The 19496-nt window shown below is 47.5% G+C and overlaps 1 protein-coding gene across 6 annotated transcripts in view; it reads left to right on the top strand.

The window, feature by feature from the left end:
- Dab (DAB adaptor protein) overlaps positions 1-19496 on the top strand; it is a 112612-nt gene that overhangs the window by 6882 nt on the left and 86234 nt on the right. The window contains exons 1-2 of one of the 6 annotated variants that reach the window (XM_071662952.1): positions 15355-15458; positions 16670-17511. The exons of 2 other annotated variants lie outside the window; for them this stretch is intronic. In XM_071662952.1, the coding sequence (XP_071519053.1) occupies positions 17235-17511 (277 nt within the window). In that variant the 5' untranslated portion in view covers positions 15355-15458; positions 16670-17234. Of the gene's footprint in view, positions 1-15354; positions 15459-16273; positions 17512-19496 lie in introns of those variants that run through there. 3 more of the 6 variants (XM_071662953.1, XM_071662954.1, XM_071662951.1) reach the window with 3 other exon arrangements.

Genomic DNA, 19496 nt, shown 5'->3' with positions numbered 1-19496 from the left:
CATTACTTTTAGGGTTTATTATGCTTATGATATCCTTAATGTTGTTATTAAAGTAAGGCAGGGAAGAACACAATTTATGTAATACATAGTTTTGCTTGTTTTCTTTTGCTGTGTTGGAGGATTTTCACCATTCTTTTCAGCACAACCTCTACTATTTTTTTTTTCATATTTCCATAACACTCTCACTTTCACTGTGCTGTTATGTTCAGGTTAGTTATATATCACTCTCTATTTGGATAAAACATTTTTTTAAGGTTGTTAAATGACTGCAATCTAGATTGGGAGTTATTGGAGTACATGTTCAAAAATGATTGGTGGAAGCATTACAGGTATTCCATGCTTAACAGCAGCTCATTTACCTGTATTTTGCTGTAATGGTACTAATTGATTAGACAACCAGTTCATTTAATGGGAGGCAAAATTGTTCTCATAGACTTCTGTGTCTGAAAGGGATAGATTGAAATTTTTAAACCTTGTTTGATTACTAGTAAAGAAATAATGATAAAAGAGAATGATAGTAAAAGGCACCATTAACCCTGTGAGCGATAGTATTTTTATTACTTCATTGCGTCTTAGTGCTAGATTATTATCGTTATTTTATTTCTGTGCCTTATTTTTGTTACTATTAATATTTTGTAAAAAAAACAGTTTGGTAAGAATGCATTTTTAAGATTATGTTTATAATGTCTTATTATGTAATGAGTCTGTGGGAAAACAGGTTTAGCATACCAGACTTTTGTGTATGGAGCATATCTATTACATAAGGTGGGGAATGCCATTACTGTTCGTTGGCAAAACGCACTTTACTGGAATTGAGCGGAAAGAAATAAGATTATTTTTTTGCTGAATAGTTCTCTGTGCTCTTGATAGTATTTACTTTAATTTTTTTGCTGAATAGTTCTCTTTGCTCTTGATAATATTTGCTTTCATTGGTTCTAATATTTCATACGACATATACTATTCCTTGGGGTATTGGAATGAATGCTGGAGATATGATTTTTTTTTATTTTTAGCTTCAACCAACTTAATTTTTTGTGGGAATTATGGAATTTTGCTTCTCGATTGTCAGCTTTGCTTTCGATGCTTGTGAAATATCAGCATTGGTCTTCTTTACTGTTGATGGTAATATATTACCTGCCTGTAGTTACTCCTCAATGAGTTCTTTGTGTACTTGTATCTCCATTTCTCTACTGAATATTTTATAAAGTCATTAGCTCAAATTATTCATTTGTGTTGTAACCTTTGATTTCATATGAGATCTTTCAAGACACTGTATTGTTATTAGCACTAATCTTTCCATATGCTGTCCTTCGGCAGAGCAAGGTGCTGTTCTAGCTACCCCCTTGTATGTCCTCGAGCATCATTAGATATTTGTTCAATTCATGGTTTAGACGAGGCATTTTATACTGGGAGGCATCAATATTTACTGCATTCTACTATCACAGCTGTAGAAGTGCAAGTTTGTTAGATAAACAAAGGCATTTTCCTGTTGGATAAAAGCCTGAATGTCATGAGGAGCTAAAGAAATGTGGAATTTTGAACACCCATTCATTATATTTACAAGTGAGCATTTTTTATAAAAAGAAAAATATTGTTTACACATGATTTATATACTCTCTTTTATTTATGATAATTTCAGTATTCCTGTAATTACAAGATATAGGGTGTGCCAGCATAAGCTTGTTGAAGGGTTATGAGCTTTCCAACTCATCCTTCTGCTTGCAACATGACCTGCAGACTGCAATGAAAGCCTGTGTATTTTCAGGCTGGGCTTTCCAGAAAGTTATTTCATTGTACATATTGGCAAAAGATGGTGACTGAGTGTGGGAGAGTATATGAAAGGAGAGAGTTGAGAGTGAATGTGAATAAAAGCAAGGTTATTAAGTTCAGCAGGGGTGAGGGACAAGTTAGTTGAGATATAAGTCTGGATGGAGAAAAATTGGAGGAGTGAAGTGTTCTAGATATCTGGGAGTGGACATGGCAGTGAAAGGAAACATGGAAACAGAGGTGAGTCATGTGGTATGGGAGGGTTGAAGGTTCTGGGAGCACTGAAGAATGTATGGAAATAGAGAACGTTATCTTCGAGGGAAAAAATGGGTTTGAAGGAGTAGCAGTCCCAACAATATTATATGGATGAGAGGCCTTGGCTATAGATAGGGTTATGCTGAGGAGGGTGGATGTGTTGGAAATGATATGTTTAAGGACAATATGTGGTGTGAGGTGGTTTGATCGAGTAAGTATTGAGAGGGTAAGAGAGATGTGTGGTAATAAAAAGAGTATGGTTGAGAGGGCAGAAGAGTGCATGTTGAAATGGTTTGGACATATGGAGAGAATGAGTGTGGAATTGTTGATGAAGAAGATATATGTCAGAAGTTGAGGGAACAATGAAAATAGGGAGACCAAATTAGAGATGGAAGGATGGAGTGAAAAAGATTTTGAGTGATCAGGGCCTGAAGTGCATATGCACGAGGGTGAAAGATGTGCACGAAATAAAGTGAATTGCAACAATGTGGTATACTGGGGTCAATGTGCTGTTGATGGACTGAACCAGGGCATATGAAGTGTCCAGGATAACCCATGGAAAAATAATTAAGTTGCAAATATATATATTATCCCTGGGGATAGGGGAGAAAGAATACTTCCCACATATTCCCTGCCTGTCGTAGAAGGCGAATAAAAGGGGAGGGAGTTGGAGGCTGGAAATCCTCCCCTCTCATTTTTTAATTTTCCAAAAGAGGAACAAAGAAGGGGGCCAAGTGAGGATATTCCCTCAAAGGCTCAGTCTATTGTTCTTAACACTACCTTGCTAACGCGGGCAATGGCAAATAGTATGAAAATATATATATATATATATATATATATATATATTTTTTTTTTTTTTTTTTTTTTTTTTACTTTGTCGCTGTCTCCCGCGTTTGCGAGGTAGCGCAAGGAAACAGACGAAAGAAATGGCCCAACCCCCCCCATACACATGTATATACATACGTCCACACACGCAAATATACATACCTACACAGCTTTCCATGGTTTACCCCAGACGCTTCACATGCCTTGATTCAATCCACTGACAGCACGTCAACCCCGGTATACCACATCGCTCCAATTCACTCTATTCCTTGCCCTCCTTTCACCCTCCTGCATGTTCAGGCCCCGATCACACAAAATCTTTTTCACTCCATCTTTCCACCTCCAATTTGGTCTCCCTCTTCTCCTCGTTCCCTCCACCTCCGACACATATATCCTCTTGGTCAATCTTTCCTCACTCATTCTCTCCATGTGCCCAAACCACTTCAAAACACCCTCTTCTGCTCTCTCAACCACGCTCTTTTTATTTCCACACATCTCTCTTACCCTTACGTTACTCACTCGATCAAACCACCTCACACCACACATTGTCCTCAAACATCTCATTTCCAGCACATCCATCCTCCTGCGCACAACTCTATCCATAGCCCACGCCTCGCAACCATACAACATTGTTGGAACCACTATTCCTTCAAACATACCCATTTTTGCTTTCCGAGATAATGTTCTCGACTTCCACACATTCTTCAGGGCCCCCAGAATTTTCGCCCCCTCCCCCACCCTATGATCCACTTCCGCTTCCATGGTTCCATCCGCTGCCAGATCCACTCCCAGATATCTAAAACACTTCACTTCCTCCAGTTTTTCTCCATTCAAACTCACCTCCCAATTGACTTGACCCTCAACCCTACTGTACCTAATAACCATATATATATATATATATATATATGGAGATAGGGGAGAAAGAATACTTCCCACGTATTCCCTGCATGTCGTAGAAGGCGACTAAAAGGGGAGGGAGCGGGTGGCTGGAAATCCTCCCCTCTCGCTTTTTTTTTTAATTTTCCAAAAGAGGGAACAGAGAAGGGGGCCAGGTGAGGATATTCCCTCAAAGGCCTAGTCCTCTGTTCTCAACGCTACCTCGCTAATGCGGGAAATGGCGAATAGTATGAAAAAAAATTATATATATATATATATATATATATATATATATATATATATATATATATATATATATATATATATATATACATATATATATTGTGTTTCTGTTTGTACCCGTTAGCTTCTGTTTGTGTTTTGTGAATGAAACTTTAGTCATCTTATTTGTTCATGTGTATGTATAATGTACGTGTATTTGTGTGTGTGTGTGTGTATGTGTGTGTTTCTCTCTTACCACAGAGGTAATCTGTGCAATGTGAGTAAACAGTATTGCAGCGAGAAGAAACAGACACATTCAACTGAGCGTTCATCAGTCGACCGACATTTTTGATAGGAGGTTAGTTGCCCCTTGTGATGCCGCTTCCGTGGCCATGGTGAAGGCTTGCTCGAAATGATTTATTAGGGTTTGTCATGTTGGTCAGCAGTTGCTGTGAGTAGATGGGGCTGTATGTATTGCTTAGATGGGCGGTTGAGTTTAGACTTTTGTTTGTAAGTAGGTTTGTGGTCTATTATAGTATGAGATGGTGTTTTAGACATGTTAGAACACGTTCGCAGGCGGTCATGCTACTCCGCCAGGCTAGCCTGCGTGAATGACAACAATCGAGACCTAGTGAAGCCCTCACTTCCTGCAACCTCGGTGTTCAGGGATTGACAAATGTGTTGTTCTAAGCTTCTACTCTTGTGCCTCATGATGTGGAGGAATGTTGCTGACAATACTGAAACTCAGGGATGATATTTTTTTCTCCTACCGGATATCATTAATTACTTTTTTTGTTTAAAGTCATTACTTTTTCTTGGGGTTCTGTAAGTGGTCATTCAGCGATGAGAGGTGGTCAGGAATCCTGTTACTGATCTGGCGTAGCTGCCGGGGAAGTGTTTGCTGTTGTAAATGGACATAATTATACATTGCTTCAAGGCTGCTGGCTGGCTGGCTGACTGCCTTGTCTCCGCCAGACTCCTTCCCTCTCCGGCTCTTGTGGGGTCAGCTTGCGCGATCGGGAATGTTAATGATGGTGGTGATGAGGAATGACGCAAGGTTGGCGTTGTCCTCTGTGCTTGGACATAAGGTCTTGTGCTTGGTGATGGGAACTAATGCATGGATGCGGGTCCCTCTGCTTGCTGAGGGGTCCTTAATGTGGTGATGGGGTCCTGCTTGATGAAGAGCTCATTTGTTTCGTTTTTTGGGGGGAGGGTGATCCTTCTGCTTGGTAAGGGGTGGGGGGGGGGGGGAGTGGAGGTCCTGTGCTTGGTGATGATAGAGCCCTTTGCTTGGTGTTGATGGGGTCGTCTACTTGGTGATGAAGGCCCTCTGCCTGGTGATGTTGAGGGGCCTTCTGGCTGGTGATGGTCTCCATGGCTCTCACAAGATGTGGCTGAACCGGGAACTCGTGCTCTCTCTGGCCAGGCCGAAGTGTATGCTTAACTTCCCCTGCACTGGGGTGGACCGGTTGGCCATGCTGAGGTTGGTGGACCGGTTGGCCATGCTGAGTCAGATGAACCTGTTGGTGATGCTGAATTTGGGAGAAAGGTTGCCAATACAGAAAGTTTGATGGAAAATAGGTCTCTCTCTCTCTCTCTCTCTCTCTCTCTCTCTCTCTCTCTCTCTCTCTCTCTCTCTCTCTCTCTCTCTCTCTCTCTCACACACACACACACACACACACACACACACAAACAGCCTTCGCCTTTTAAGAAGAGAGTCGAGGTGTTATGGCCATCACGGGACAGCAAGTGTTGTAGAGTGATACAGATAGCGGAGTGTGGAGGGAAGGAAGAAGGTCTGGTTGGAACACGATACTCTCTAGGGGTGGAGATGGCTGAGCTGGGGGTAGGAGACGGGTATGGTGGGGTAGGAGACGGGAGGGATGACATTACGTCTCCTCTGGGGCTGAAGGTGTGTGGACTCACTCACAGACGGCTTAGTTATTCTTTTAGTAGAGAGAGAGACTGTGAGTGTAAGTGGATGGCAGAAGTCTTTGCAGGCCTCAAGGGTTGAAAGTGGGAGGGGAAAATGAGCCGAAGAAGAGGCTGGTTACAATGAGAGGGTTGGTTGGCAGGGTCATCTGGGGCCAGTACAGGGAGGGAGAACAGCCCAGAAAGAGGTTTGGTTAGAATGGGAAAGTTGGTTGATGGCCACCACTTAGGTGAAGCACTTTGACTGGATCTGTTTAGAACTAGAGCAGCGAGTGGGGAGAACAGACAGTGAGACAGTAGGAGGTGGGGCAGGGTTGGAAACTTGGTGGACTGAATAACATGAAGGAGACTGAGGCCTAGTGAGACAGTAGGGGGTGGGGAAGGGTTGGAAGCTTTGGTTTGGATAAACGGTGACGTAGTTGGCGGTAGTCCAGTTCTGGAGCTGTTACTTTTTTTTTTTTAGGACGATGTCGGGAGAGCTATTGTCAACGCTAACACCATAGTAGAGTCGCGTGTGTGTGTGTGTGTGTGTGTTGTTCCATATAACCTGCCCTAAGCTGCCGATAATGACCCTAAGCTGCCGGCAGTGACAGAACGAACAGGCAAGCCAGTCGCCGGTACAGAGTGCGGCTCTGGCGATGTACGTTGTACCGAATACCTGTGTAATCACGTCATGTTGACGGTCTCCTGATTATATCGCTTCTACACGCACACCGCCGCCGCCACCACCACCCCTCCGTCCCTCCCTGCTCCACCTCTTCCGTATTGTAGACGCCACCGACCAGGCCTCCTCTACAAGCCACTAATTGTAGACTAGTGTACGTGGTGTGCGCGCCGCCGACATACAACAGTAGACAGCTGCGTTCATGCCTAAGTAGCCCATGGCGCAGAGGGGCAGTCTTAGGGCCGAGGGTGGGCCAGTGACGCGCCTGAAGAGTTGCAGCTGAGATTTGTTGCTATCATTCAATGTGGCTTCAGGCCAGGTCGAAGTGCTCGAGGGCTGCAACATCCTGTTGCGCAAGTGTCGGACCGTCGACATCGAGGATCGGACCGTCGTGATCAAGGGTCGGACCGTCGTGCTCATGGGTTAAAGGATTACAATGGTGAAACGTGCGTCCCACGAGAAGTGGGTTTGAAATGGCCATGGAATCCCAGACAGTCCAGGATGATGTATGACCGCGGTGTTGGAGTCCGCAGTACGGCAGGTGTAGGGTGTGGCACGGCAGGTGCAGGGTGTGGCAGAGCAGTGTAGGGTGTGGCACAGCATTGTAGGGTGTGGCACGGCAGGTGCAGGGTGTGGCAGAGCAGTGTAGGGTGTGGCACAGCAGTGTAGGGTGTGGCACGGCAGGTGTAGGGTGTGGCACAGCTGTGTAGGGTGTGGCACAGCAGTGTAGGGGGTGGCACGGCAGGTGTAGGGTGTGGCACAACTGTGTAGGGTGTGGCATAGCAGTGTAGGGGGTGGCACGGCAGGTACTGCACCATGGATCGAAGATGTAACAGATTTGGTAATGAGAAACTATACGAAGGTATTGAAGGATATTGAGATGAATGAAGGTTGAAGAGTAGGATATACTCTACAGCCATGAGTACTAGAGTTGAAAAGATGTGATTATTTATGTAAACATTTTATTATTATTATTATTATTATTATTATTATTATTATTATTATTATTATTATTATTATTACTTCTACTTAGTCTATGCCACTCTCTTCCCCACCCACGCACCCACCACCAGCACTACCACACTCCCTCTCTCCACCACCTTAGTACACCATCACTAGCACTCTTTCTCTCTCGCCACCACCACGCGATCCCTCCTCCCCCTCCATCCACCACCACCACGTCTGGACGACCATCTATCACCTGGAGGCCGTAAATTGTGCCGGGGTTGTCAGCTGTGACGCGTTCCCATCAGGTATTTAATGGTTGGGGGAGGGGGCAGGGCAGCGGGAGCCAGCCATCAGACGGACCTGTGGTACAATGACATCGTTATTAAGTAGGGGGGGGGGGGGCTCCCGCTGTATGGGTTTAACAGGTGTGGGGCAGCAATGGTGGTGGTGGTGTAGGGCAGCAATGGTGGTGGTGGTGGTGGTGTGGGGCAGCAATGGTGGTGGTGGTGGTGGTGTGGGAAGCAGAGTATGCAGCCGTAGTGTGGGCACGGGGGTAACCTGTGGGTGAGGGAAAGCCCATTATGTAGGCTGGTAGGGGGTCAGATGTAGACAGGAGGGTGTTGTATGTAGACAGGGGGATCTATAAATAGACGAGGTGTTATATGTAGACAAGAAGGTGTTGTATGTAGACAAGGGGGATCTATACGTAGACAAGGAGGTGCTATATGTAGACAGAGGGGGTCTATATGTAGAGTAGGTGGTGCTGCTTGTAGATAATGGTCGAACCTTCGTGCTCAAGCGTCGGTGTCGTGTTGCCGAGGGTTAACATAGTAATTAATTACCTATCTGTACAGTACAAGGGAAGATATGGACGCTCATGGGGCCCCATATAGTGAACTTTCTCTCCCATCAAGTAGCATTTTAAACCACATTTGTGAACTGCTGGTCCTTCACAGTTTCTTTGATCCAGACCACGCCAAGCACGCCTCCTCCCAGCCGTCCATCATGTCTTTACATCTGCACTAACCAGCTCACGTGTTGTCATGGCCCCTGGCTACCCAGGTGCCGCCTCTCATGAACAACTGTTCACTGTGTCGTACGATTCGTTTAGAAACTGGAGGGCTGTAATTAGCTCCCATTCTCTCTCTCTCTCTCTCTCTCTCTCTCTCTCTCTCTCTCTCTCTCTCTCTCTCTCTCTCTCTCTCTCTCTCTGGTGGCAGATCCCAACCTGGGACACATATCTGTCGTCACGTCAAGGTCCTGGCTGGCCCACCTCCCCACACTGGCCCAGTTCGGCTCGAGTGTGTTCACATTGTGATGAGAACTCTGTACAAGTGTTTGGCTTCTCCTCTCAGACCCACTGTTGCTTCCCATAGTTTTAGTTACGTGTGATTAGCCACACAAAGCTTTGACCTTTGTCATGCCTTCTCTCCTGCAACAGCTAAGCTATGGTAATCGTCATCTTTACATCGTCTTTCCTTCTTCTCGCAATATGTCCGCCTTGAAGACTTCAGTCGGTCACACAAGAACACCCCAAGGTGTGCAGGTCGATTCCTACACTTGTTTTTATTATTTTCCATCAGTATTCTGTCCTGCGTCATGGATGGCCACAGTTCGGGACTTTGCTTCTTATTTACTCGTCCCATTTCGACTCCTGGAGAAGACCCAATTGTGACCTCACCTCACCTTACCTCACGTCTGTCTCATGAGCTGAATTACATTTAGTGAGATGTGATATTTGTTATGTAGGTAATTACATTAAGTTGAAATTATATTTGATATGTTTATTAGGACGTTATATAGGAAATTACTTAGATTCGTTGTATTCATCATATTGGATTACTTAAGATTAATCTGAATTACATTTGATGTGTTCATTATGTCATTCTGTTAGGACGACCAAGAAATTGCATTTGGTGGAAAAAACACAAGACGAAAGTAGCCATTGGATTTGAACTTCAGTCTGGACACCGGTACGCGGCAGGGGTGGTGGTGGGGGTAGGGTGGTGGAGAGGATATGGAGTCTGTACGAGGGGTCCGGCGGGAACCGGGTCACCGTGATTGAATTACAGGGGAAGAAAAAAAGGTGTTCTGCGACTCGCGGGTTGCCCGGTGTTGCGGGGTTGTACCCTCGGGAGTCCTGCCGGGGTTGCCCCGTGTTGCGGGGTTGTACCCCGGGGTGCGGGTGAGGCGCTACCTAACTTTAACACTGTGGTGTGGCGACGGCCAGGGCTATGACCATTGTCTTCTTGATGGTACGGGTTACTGCGCCTGCTCTCTCTCTCTCTCTCTCTCTCTCTCTCTCTCTCTCTCTCTCTCTCTATATATATATATATATATATATATATATATATATATATATATATATATACTTTTCTCTCTCAGAAGACTCAAGTTTTGGATCGTTCCCACCGTGTCCAGATGGCCGTGGAGACCAGCCAGCCTCTCTCAGGTACCGCTGAGAGGTGGCCAGTCAGTGTCCAGGCTTCCAGATTACACCTGGAAACGGCCACTCTTTCGAAATTATTGCTGGAAATGCCCGATTCCCCGTGTAGCCTCAGAAAATGGTATGCCATACTTAACTATACTTAACCAACCGATTTTATTGTTCTAAAGGGAAAACAAGGATCACATTATGGGGATGAAGCTAAAGTTCTTGTTCGGCCTATAGGAGTAATGACTCCTATTGACTGACGGGTATCATCAGCTCCGGCTGTATAATGCTGTACTGACTCCATCAATAAGGATTTAGTGATGTTGGACACTGTAACTCTCTCCCAGCAGATAACCTCGTCATAGACCATCAGGTCTTGTGTTACCTGTCCTTCCCATGTACTGTCCTCCAGCAGATAACCTCGTCATAGACCATCAGGTCTTGTGTTACCTGCCCTTCCCATGTATTGTCCTCCAGCAGATAACCTCATCATAGACCATCAGGTCTTGTGTTACCTGTCCTTCCCATGTACTGTCCTCCAGCAGATAACCTCGTCATAGACCATCAGGTCTTGTGTTACCTGTCCTTCCCATGTACTGTCCTCCAGCAGATAACCTCATCATAGACCATCAGGTCTTGTGTTACCTGCCCTTCCCATGTACTGTCCTCCAGCAGATAACCTCGTCATAGACCATCAGGTCTTGTGTTACCTGTCCTTCCCATATAGTACAACTGTGACTTCGAGTGTCTCACATGTGATCATAAGGAGATTGTCGTCGATCATCATGATGGGAGGCCGGGTCCTCCCAACCTTCACGACCATAGATCATGCACTTCAGAGGTGGTTCGTTGTTGCTTCTCGTCGAATAGTTTTCTCTGATATGTTTGCATAAAAAATTGTTTGTTTGTATTTGTTTTTGTGTATTCATGATTCTGTGTTTTTGTGTATATAGTGTTTGTGTGTGTATTGGGTATTTGTACGTGTGTGTGTGTGTGTGTGTGTGTGTGTGTGTGTGTGTGTGTGTGTGTATGTGTGTGTGTCCTCAGTATGGCCAAGGCCACAGTGTTTGTAAGTCTGTACCAGTACTACACCGGCGCTGCAGCCTCTTCCTCTTTGTCTGTATGACTCTATAGTGTAGCCTCTCTCTCTCTCTCTCTCTCTCTCTCTCTCTCTCTCTCTCTCTCTCTCTCTCTCTCTCTCTCATAATGTTACTGCCGCCTGACCTCGCTCAGACTAGGGTCTGTGTTGTCTATGTATCAGCGTAGCTCTGTGTAACTGTCCCCCAACATGTAGTGGACAGTACATTTTATACATGGCTAAAATTTGATCCTTCTTCTTAGGGGCAGTAAGGATGAGCCTCCATTGAGGTTAGATAGACCAGCTCCCTCTTTAGAAGTGGTCATATGAGGAATTTGACCCTTGTAGGTAGAGGTCGGAAGGACGAGTTTTCACAGAGGATCAGTGTGTCAGGTCCGTGTTTACGTGTGGCCGGGTGTGGAGTTTGACCCGTGCAGTAAATGGTCGTAAGGGCGAGATGCTTGTGAAGTTTGGGTGTGGTGTTGGTCCGTGCCTGGGGCAAGGACAGTGGCGGTGGTGGTGGTGGAGGAGACGGCCGGAAACTGGCCAATTTGGGTAGCTCCTCCCGGAGTGGCTGATAGCAGCATTGTTTGTTGTTAAATAGTCTCGATGACAGAGATGATAAGAGATATGAGAGAGAGAGAGAGAGAGAGAGAGAGAGAGAGAGAGAGAGAGAGAGAGAGAGAGAGAGAGAGAGAGAGAGAGAGAGTTTGTGCAATTGTCAACTTATGTAGTACGGTGAGAGATTTGTACACTCGTAGGATCCCATCTTTTGAACTTCCTCTGTCATTATACATTTCAAAACTGTTGTATGGTGTCAATATTTACAGTTTCATTTCTCGTTATTTCCTCGTGTTGTTCTGTATATGTGTCTCTTGAAAATCTCTTACGTCTTAACGTCGTCAAACTGGTTTAGAAACTTGAAGGTTGTGATCTTCTCCCCTGACTCTTATCTTTCCCCCTGGATGGCCGTTTTGTTATCTCTGATCTCTCATTGCACCTCACCTCATTTATTTCGGGAACCATACGCGTGTCTTTCCGTGGACTTTCTGTATTAGTTCTCTGTATTTTTTTTTTTAGTATTATTTTGATGACCAGAATGGAGAAGACTCTTCCAAATTGGTCCTTGTATCACAGTGTTGTTAGGTTGTTGGACATTCCCGTATCCATACACTTTAAAGTTGTTTTGATTATAAGTTGAAGACAGTTTGTCTCGTTTATGGTTCTCCTGATGTGCTGGCCTCAGGTTGGTACGGTGCCGGTTCCTGAGTGTGTCGTCCCTCTCACAGACAGAGTCCTTGTGCCATATTTCCCTCTCGATTATATTCGTATCCAGTCCTTTGTCTCGCTCTGTTCCGTCCGACATCAGTTTGCATTCACTTTTGGCTCTATTTTCAATCAGCCAGCGTCAAACCAAGCTGGCAGTGTGTCAAGGTGCCTTCGTACGTTGATGCAAGTCTCGTGTTATGTGTTATCGCTGCGGCACCTCACTGGTAGCCCCAGTCCATTACGGTAAGTTTCCCCCGACCACAAGACAGTTTTCTATCCAATTAAAGGCGACTTCCTCTTATGTCTGCCCAGATATCCAACTTTTTTTTTTTTTAACGTCCTGCTGTATGGTACAGTGTCAAACACCGTCTGACAGTACAGGAGTACAGAGTCCATTCTTTTGTATCTCTGTCCAAATTAGAAGTAAGTCTTTTGTGGACCTCCTGAGTGACTGGGTGACGCACATCCTCAGTTCCTGAACCCGTGTGTGTTATCTCTCTATGTTAGTAGTCTCTCATGCCAGTGATCATCCATTTGTCATCTGATTACCAGTATCTTGCAGATCACACTTGCTAGCGAGGCGGATGGTCTGGACATTCAAGGCGATTTTCCTGCCTCCTCTCTTAAAGATAAGCACGATGTTTGCTGCCTTGCACAGTCTCTGCAGTATACCTTCTGCCAGACATTCCTGGGACAGTAAGTCACGCGACCTGCTAAGTCGTCCTGTACACACTTTTACGACATATGGAGAGGCTTTATTAGGTCAAGACCTTTTAGTGGTATGATTATATTAATAACAGTCTCAACTCTCCCCCATCCCATCTCGCTCATGTTTGGGCTGTGGTGTCTACTATAAATACTCTTTTAAATTTGTGTTTCCTTGTCATTGTCTCCAGCTTAGCCTTGTGAATCTCATAGCCTGATGGGATACTATATAAGCCAAAATTTATTCCCCATAAATTATGGAATAGTTTTGAATTTTCCTCCACTTTGTCTACAATAACTTTTTTTTTTATTTTTTTTGTTCCTTCTTCCTTCAGTTTGCCACATTCATTCCTTGCTCCTCCACCTCTCACGTGCTTGTTGGCAGATGTCTTTCTTCAGTCTCCCCTCAGCACATTCCTAAAAGTGTTTTGTTCTTTGATATCTTGTTTTGAGCCACATTTCTCTCCCGTCTGACCTTCCCTCACTTTATGAAGCCCTAACCTCCTCTGTACGTTCCCACACAACCTTCCATCACGCTGGGCTTTACCTAGGTTATGGAACTGCATCTTCCAGGTGGGTGACCTTGTTCATGTCTCAGTTGCTTTCACCATGACAGGACCTTGTTTGAGTGTGCGATGTCCACTCGGAACCCCATGCTCTGTCCTCGTTGACCGTAGATTCAAACTCCACCACTACACGATCCTTCTCACGGGTCACTGTATCACACATCATATTGTCAACATCCACTCAGCTGTGTGTGAAGCTGTGATGCTGTGATGATGGTGTCTCAGTTCCTCTCGTTTCTGGTGTGCTGTGACGTGATGTGCCCGACCTTCCTGTCTCCACTCTTAGAAACCTTGTTTCCAGGAGTCTTAATTATCCCAGTTATTTTTGTATTCAGAAATATCCCATAATTTGGGTGTCTTACATCCCATTAGTTGGGTGTCTTGCCCTCTTTGTTCCTTCATCGGTGTTCGTTAGTTCTGTGCGTTTTTGAAGGGGGTTTCATACAGTCATCACCATTGTGTAAGTTTTTTTCCTGCACTTGATCTTCCCAGTGTGTGTGTGTGTGTGTGTGTGTGTGTGTGTGTGTGTGTGTGTGTGTTTGACAGAAACATTAAATGCCATTGCAAACTAGACACAGAAAAAGCTGACATACAACTGCTCTTAACTGAAGGCAATTTCGCCGGGTATATTTTTGTTGTCATGAACACATCCAGCGGCAGAGGAGGTGGGCGTGAGTGAGGGGGCCCGGGACGGGCCAGTTTGGAGCCCCAAGATGGGTCATTTGTAGGCCCCCATGTTGGACCAGTGTTAGCTCCCATGTTAGAGCAGTGTGGGCGCCCATGTTGGACCAATGTTGGCTCCCATGTTAGACCAGTGTGGGCGCCCATGTTAGACCAGTGTGGGCCCTCATGTTAGACCAGTGTGGGCGCCCATGTTAGACCAGTGTGGGCCCTCATGTTAGACCAGTGTGGGCGCCCATGTTGGACCAGTGTGGGCCCCCATGTTAGACCAGTGTGGGCGCCCATGTTGGACCAGTGTGGGCCCCCATGTTGGACCAGTGTTAGCTCCCATGTTGGACCAGTGTAGGCCCCCATGTTGGACCAGTGTAGGCCCCCATGTTGGACCAGTGTAGGCCCCCATGTTGGACCAGTGTAGGCCCCCATGTTGGACCAGTGTTGGCTCCCATGTTGGACTAGTGTTGGCGCCCATGTTGGACCAGTGTGGGCCCCCATGTTGGACCAGTGTTAGCTCCCATGTTGGACCAGTGTAGGCCCCCTTGCGACCCTAACTTTGGGTCCATTATCACCAGACAAACAACACTACAACCTGTTCGTCAGCAGTAACCACTAGGATCCCTCGTTAGAGTGAGTGAACTTTACTCCCACAAAAGACAGAGATTATTACCTTTGTTAGTCAGGTTAAAGGTTACCAAAGAATGACTCAAGAGATTATTAGCTTTGTTAGTGTGGGTGAGGCTGTGTTGAGGACGACTTGAAGATATTATGTTTGGTTGAAGGCTGGACACGTTTGGAGGAGCAGCGACCTCGTGCGATGGATAGTATATAATCAGGTTACAATGATTATGATTACTGAACAGCGGACGTTGGGGAAGCAAGAGGAAGATGAAGAAGAGGAAGAAGAAGAAGAAGAAGAAGAAGATAACCTCACAAGATGCACAAGAGGTGCTTAGGTTGGGGGTTGGGTTGGGGAGGGGGAGGACTGGCTCAGTAATAATAAGGTAGGGGAGGACTTGGAGGCAGGGAGGAGGGTGGGGGTAAGGATGGAGGGGAGGTGGGGAGGATGAGGAGTAAGAGTGGTGGCACTGTGCCCGGGCTGCTGCTGCTGCTGCTGCTGCTCTGACATTCTCAGTGCCACTGTCACGAGTGCCCGGTGACAACGTGCGTTCCTCAGTCGCTCGCGCGTCCCCCCAGCCCCCAGCCCTAGGACGCCCTACATCCCTGACCGTGTTGGTGATGGTGGGGATCTCCCATGACGTAGTGTGTAGGTGGAGGGTGGCACCATGTGTCTCCCTCCTGAAGGAGGAGTGGTCGTGGGCGTCACGTGTGTTAATATGACAGGTTCTTGGTGGTGTTGGTCTTGCACACTAGCCCTCCCGTGGAGATACAACACACACGCCCACTCTAACCGTCGTGGGTAATTGTGTGCATACGCGCGTGTGTGTGTGTGTGTGTGTGTGTGTGTGTGTGTGTGTGTATGGATGACTTCCTCGGCCGAAGTGTTGTTGTTCGCACCCCAGTACAGAAAGGACCTGGGTCGGCATGTATACAGGCGAGTGACGTGAGTCTTACTTAGAAACTGTGGGAGCGTCGTCTTGGTGAAGGTCCTGGTGGTGATGGTGGTGGTGGTAGAGGATGGTGAAAGCTAGGAGGGGGAGGGAGACGGGAAAGAGAGGGAGGGGGGAGACAAGAATGTGCTTCTTGGACATTTCCGTCCGTGTGAACCTGCTTTCCCAACCATCCCCTCCCACCCCCCGGAGGCGGAAGCTTGGGGGAGGGGAGGGGTGGGGGGCGATGGAGGTTTGAATGAGAGGAGCGGCTAGGGGGAGGGAGGAGGGGGGGGGAGGGTGTGGTTTGGTGTTCAGGAAGTGTACAAGTGTGGTGGTGGTGGTGATGGTGGTGGTGGTGGTGGTGGTGTAGGACAGAAAAAGTGGTGAAGCAAGTGTCAAGTGGCGGGGTGGGTGGGAGAGGGGTAGACAGTGGCGGTCGGTGGATGGGTGGGGGGGGGGGCAGTAAACACTTTATTAAACAAAGTGCTGCTGCTGCTGCTGCTGCTTATGTGGTTGTTTTGTTCATGGGAGTAAGTTGGGAGGAGAGTGAGTGTAGGATTGATGGGGCGCAGTGTGTTTGGGGAGGAGGGAGCTGTCTCGCTGTTGTCACTTCCCTTCGGCGTTGTGGGCGCGGCGCGGCGCAGCGGCGGGTACTGCTGCTGCGAGGCTGCCCGTGGGAGTTGAGGGCGCGGTGTGAGGAGGAGGAGAGGGAGAGTGTGGCGTGTGGTGGCTGAGGCGCAGCAGTGCTCTACTGGTGGACAGGTCGGCCAGCCTGCTCCCAACCCCACCACCCACACACACACTTAAGTCTCTCCCTCACACTCGCCGTCCTTGTTGTGACCTCGTGTGCGTCAGGAAAGTGCGTTGAGGTTGACCCCGTTCCCCTATCCTCCCACACAGTGAGTGCCTCAATAGACCCACACACACACACTCACTCACACACACTCATACTCAAGAGGAAGCAGGAAGCGACAGGACCTCTGGGGAGAGAGAGAGTGTGTGTGTGTGTTTACATCACCACGTGGTTGCTCCTGCTGCGTCATCGCGGACTCTCCTACGTCACGGCATCCTTGTGCAAGTCGCACGTCGTGACGGACGGCCCGGCCTTCTCCCCCCAGCGCCAGTGTGTTGAGTGCAGTGACTGTTCACGAGTGCGTCGCGGCTGAGAGTGCGAGCGGTCTTGGACGCACTCGATCGGTGGTGAAGTGTTGGTCGCACGCGGAGGAAGTGTTGTGGATTGTAGGGAACCTCACCAGTTAAGGAAATGACGTAAGAAGGTTCCGAGAAACGGGAACAGACCGGCCTCTTGTCCCAGGGGAAGGAAAATGATGGTGGTGGTGGTGGTGGAGGTGTTGGCGTGGTGGTGGTGGTGGCGGTGTTGCTGCTGGAGGAGGAGCGGCGGTGGTAGTGTCGTGTTGTTGGTGGCCGGAGAGGGACGACCCTAGCGCCGGCGGCGGTGCTGGTGATGGTGGCGGAGGCGGCTGGCTGGCCACTGGCAGTGGCATCATCATCATCATCATCATTATTCAGCTGCCCCAAGAAACACCGACAGAGGTTACCCGCTACCACCACCACACACTCTGACGTCATGGCCTCCTCCCTCCCTGCCTTCCCTCTTCGTCCTAGACCGCCCCCTCCTCCCCCTCGACCTCCACCTCCAGCTAGACCTCCTCCTCCAGGTCGTCCTCCTCATCCTCCTGTTGCTGCTGCTGCAGCGATCAGCCGTCGGTACAGTCGCTCTGGTAAGACACACAAGAAGGTTTTATGCATGTTTTAGCCAGAGACCATGGGGGCGTGGGGGGCCAGATGTTGTGGCCCGGGTTGTTATGGTTGTGGGTCCGGCCCGTTGTGGTCTTGGTATGACAACTATGTAGCGGTTCTTGGGCAGTGCTCTACCCTCCCCGGCCACCCTCTGATCACGTGCTCTCATCCCTCGGGATTTGCACATACGTACGTACGCACACGCATGGCAAGCTTGCGCATGGAGGAAAGCATGCGTCGCGTGTGCACGTCCAGGGCACAGGAGGTGCCATGCTGCTGAGAATAGTACATGAAGAAGATTCCTAATCAACGACACCATGAATAGGTATACATATGCGTATGACGTGTGTAGGTCAGAGAAGTTGTAATCAAGCGATATACATTATGTCCGAATGATTACATATGACGACACTGGAATGGTTCAGGTGTTACCACTAAATTTATGATGAGTGAACTCCACTGGGTCATTACCCGGACACCGCCATGGGAACCGGGCATGGATGTACAGTTATATCGTGTCCTCGTATATTCCACGTGATACTGTCGTCGTATGATACTCACACATGTCTCGTATATAAGTTTTTTCTTGTTCGAGGATCCTGAATGGCATGAGTTTAATGGTGTGGCAGGAGTTATGAGGGTTACCATAGCCCCAGTGTCTGGTCTCGTGGAAACGGTGTTGGCAGAGTGAGAGGCAGGTCGTCGGTGTGGGGTGGGTGTCAGTGGCTGGCTGGCCAGGCGTGAGGATCAGGTGGTGGGATTCAGACCTGCCAGATGACTTGCGTCGGCGGGACGTGGAGTTGACCTCCTACGAGGGGCCGACCGGTGCACCTGGTGGCCAGTTCCAGTAGAGAGTGTTTGCCTCTTGTTACTGAGAAGAGCTTCAAGAGTCCGGTGGAATTTAGTGGGTGTCCTAAATAACTGTACGGTACGTGAGGGCTGGGTACACTGGAGATGATCCACACACACTCACACACACACACACACACACACACACACAGGGGCATTACGAGTGTAAAACTCATTCCCTGAAACACACAAAAGTAATTCCGTTATGACAAGATTATCCTAACTATATCGTGTTTGATTTCAAAGGTTCTGCTCTATGTCTGAGAACCTATTGGGTAGGATCAGGCTTCTGTATCGTTCCTGTGATTAGCTAAGTTGTTGAAGGCCGCGGCCCGTACGTGTCTTACCTTCACCCTACATCCTGGCTTCGTACATGCACTCTTCCTTTATACTTCAACGTTCCTCGGGGTTTTTCGACCCTATGAATGATCCTTGATTATTTCCAAGGAATTGAACAGTTACTGACCCATGTGTTTCATTTGATATTTACAGTGTAAGTACATCAAAGTTGAAGAGTGTGGCACCCGGAGGTTTATACCATAATCTATCTTAGTATTTGTGGCATTTTTGTCTTTACATTAGTGAGGATATAATGGTGGCCACACTGTTTGTGTGTCACTTGTGTCACCCTGTCACTTAACCTTTTGTATATATGTACCTTGTCTTTACTTTTGTGTGTGTGTGTGTGTGTGTGTGTGTGTGTGTGTGTGTGTGTGTGTGTGTGTGTGTGGGAGTGTGTTGTAGTTGATTCAAATAGTACTCACCAACACGTGACGTGTCATGACTCATGACTTGGATCGCCCCTGCAAGGTCAAGGCCACTGAGGAGGAGGTCATGGTGTTCACAGAGGAGGTCAGGGTATTTTTCATTTTTCTCCTCACAACTTTGGAACCAGTTGAGGGACTGGGATGGTGGGGACCTCAGTAACTCTACTCATCATGGTGGGGACCTCAGTAACACCACTCATCATGGTGGGGACCTCAGTAACGCCACTCATCATGGTTGGGACCTCAGTAACACCACTCATCATGGTGGGGACCTCAGTAACGCCACTCATGGTGGGGACCTCAGTAACGCCACTCATCATGGTGGGGACCTCAGGGACGGAATCAGGCAA

Source organism: Panulirus ornatus, chromosome 6, assembly GCF_036320965.1.
Source record: "Panulirus ornatus isolate Po-2019 chromosome 6, ASM3632096v1, whole genome shotgun sequence".
In the NCBI taxonomy this organism is placed as follows: domain Eukaryota; kingdom Metazoa; phylum Arthropoda; class Malacostraca; order Decapoda; family Palinuridae; genus Panulirus; species Panulirus ornatus.
This window is presented reverse-complemented; position numbering and strand designations above follow the sequence as displayed.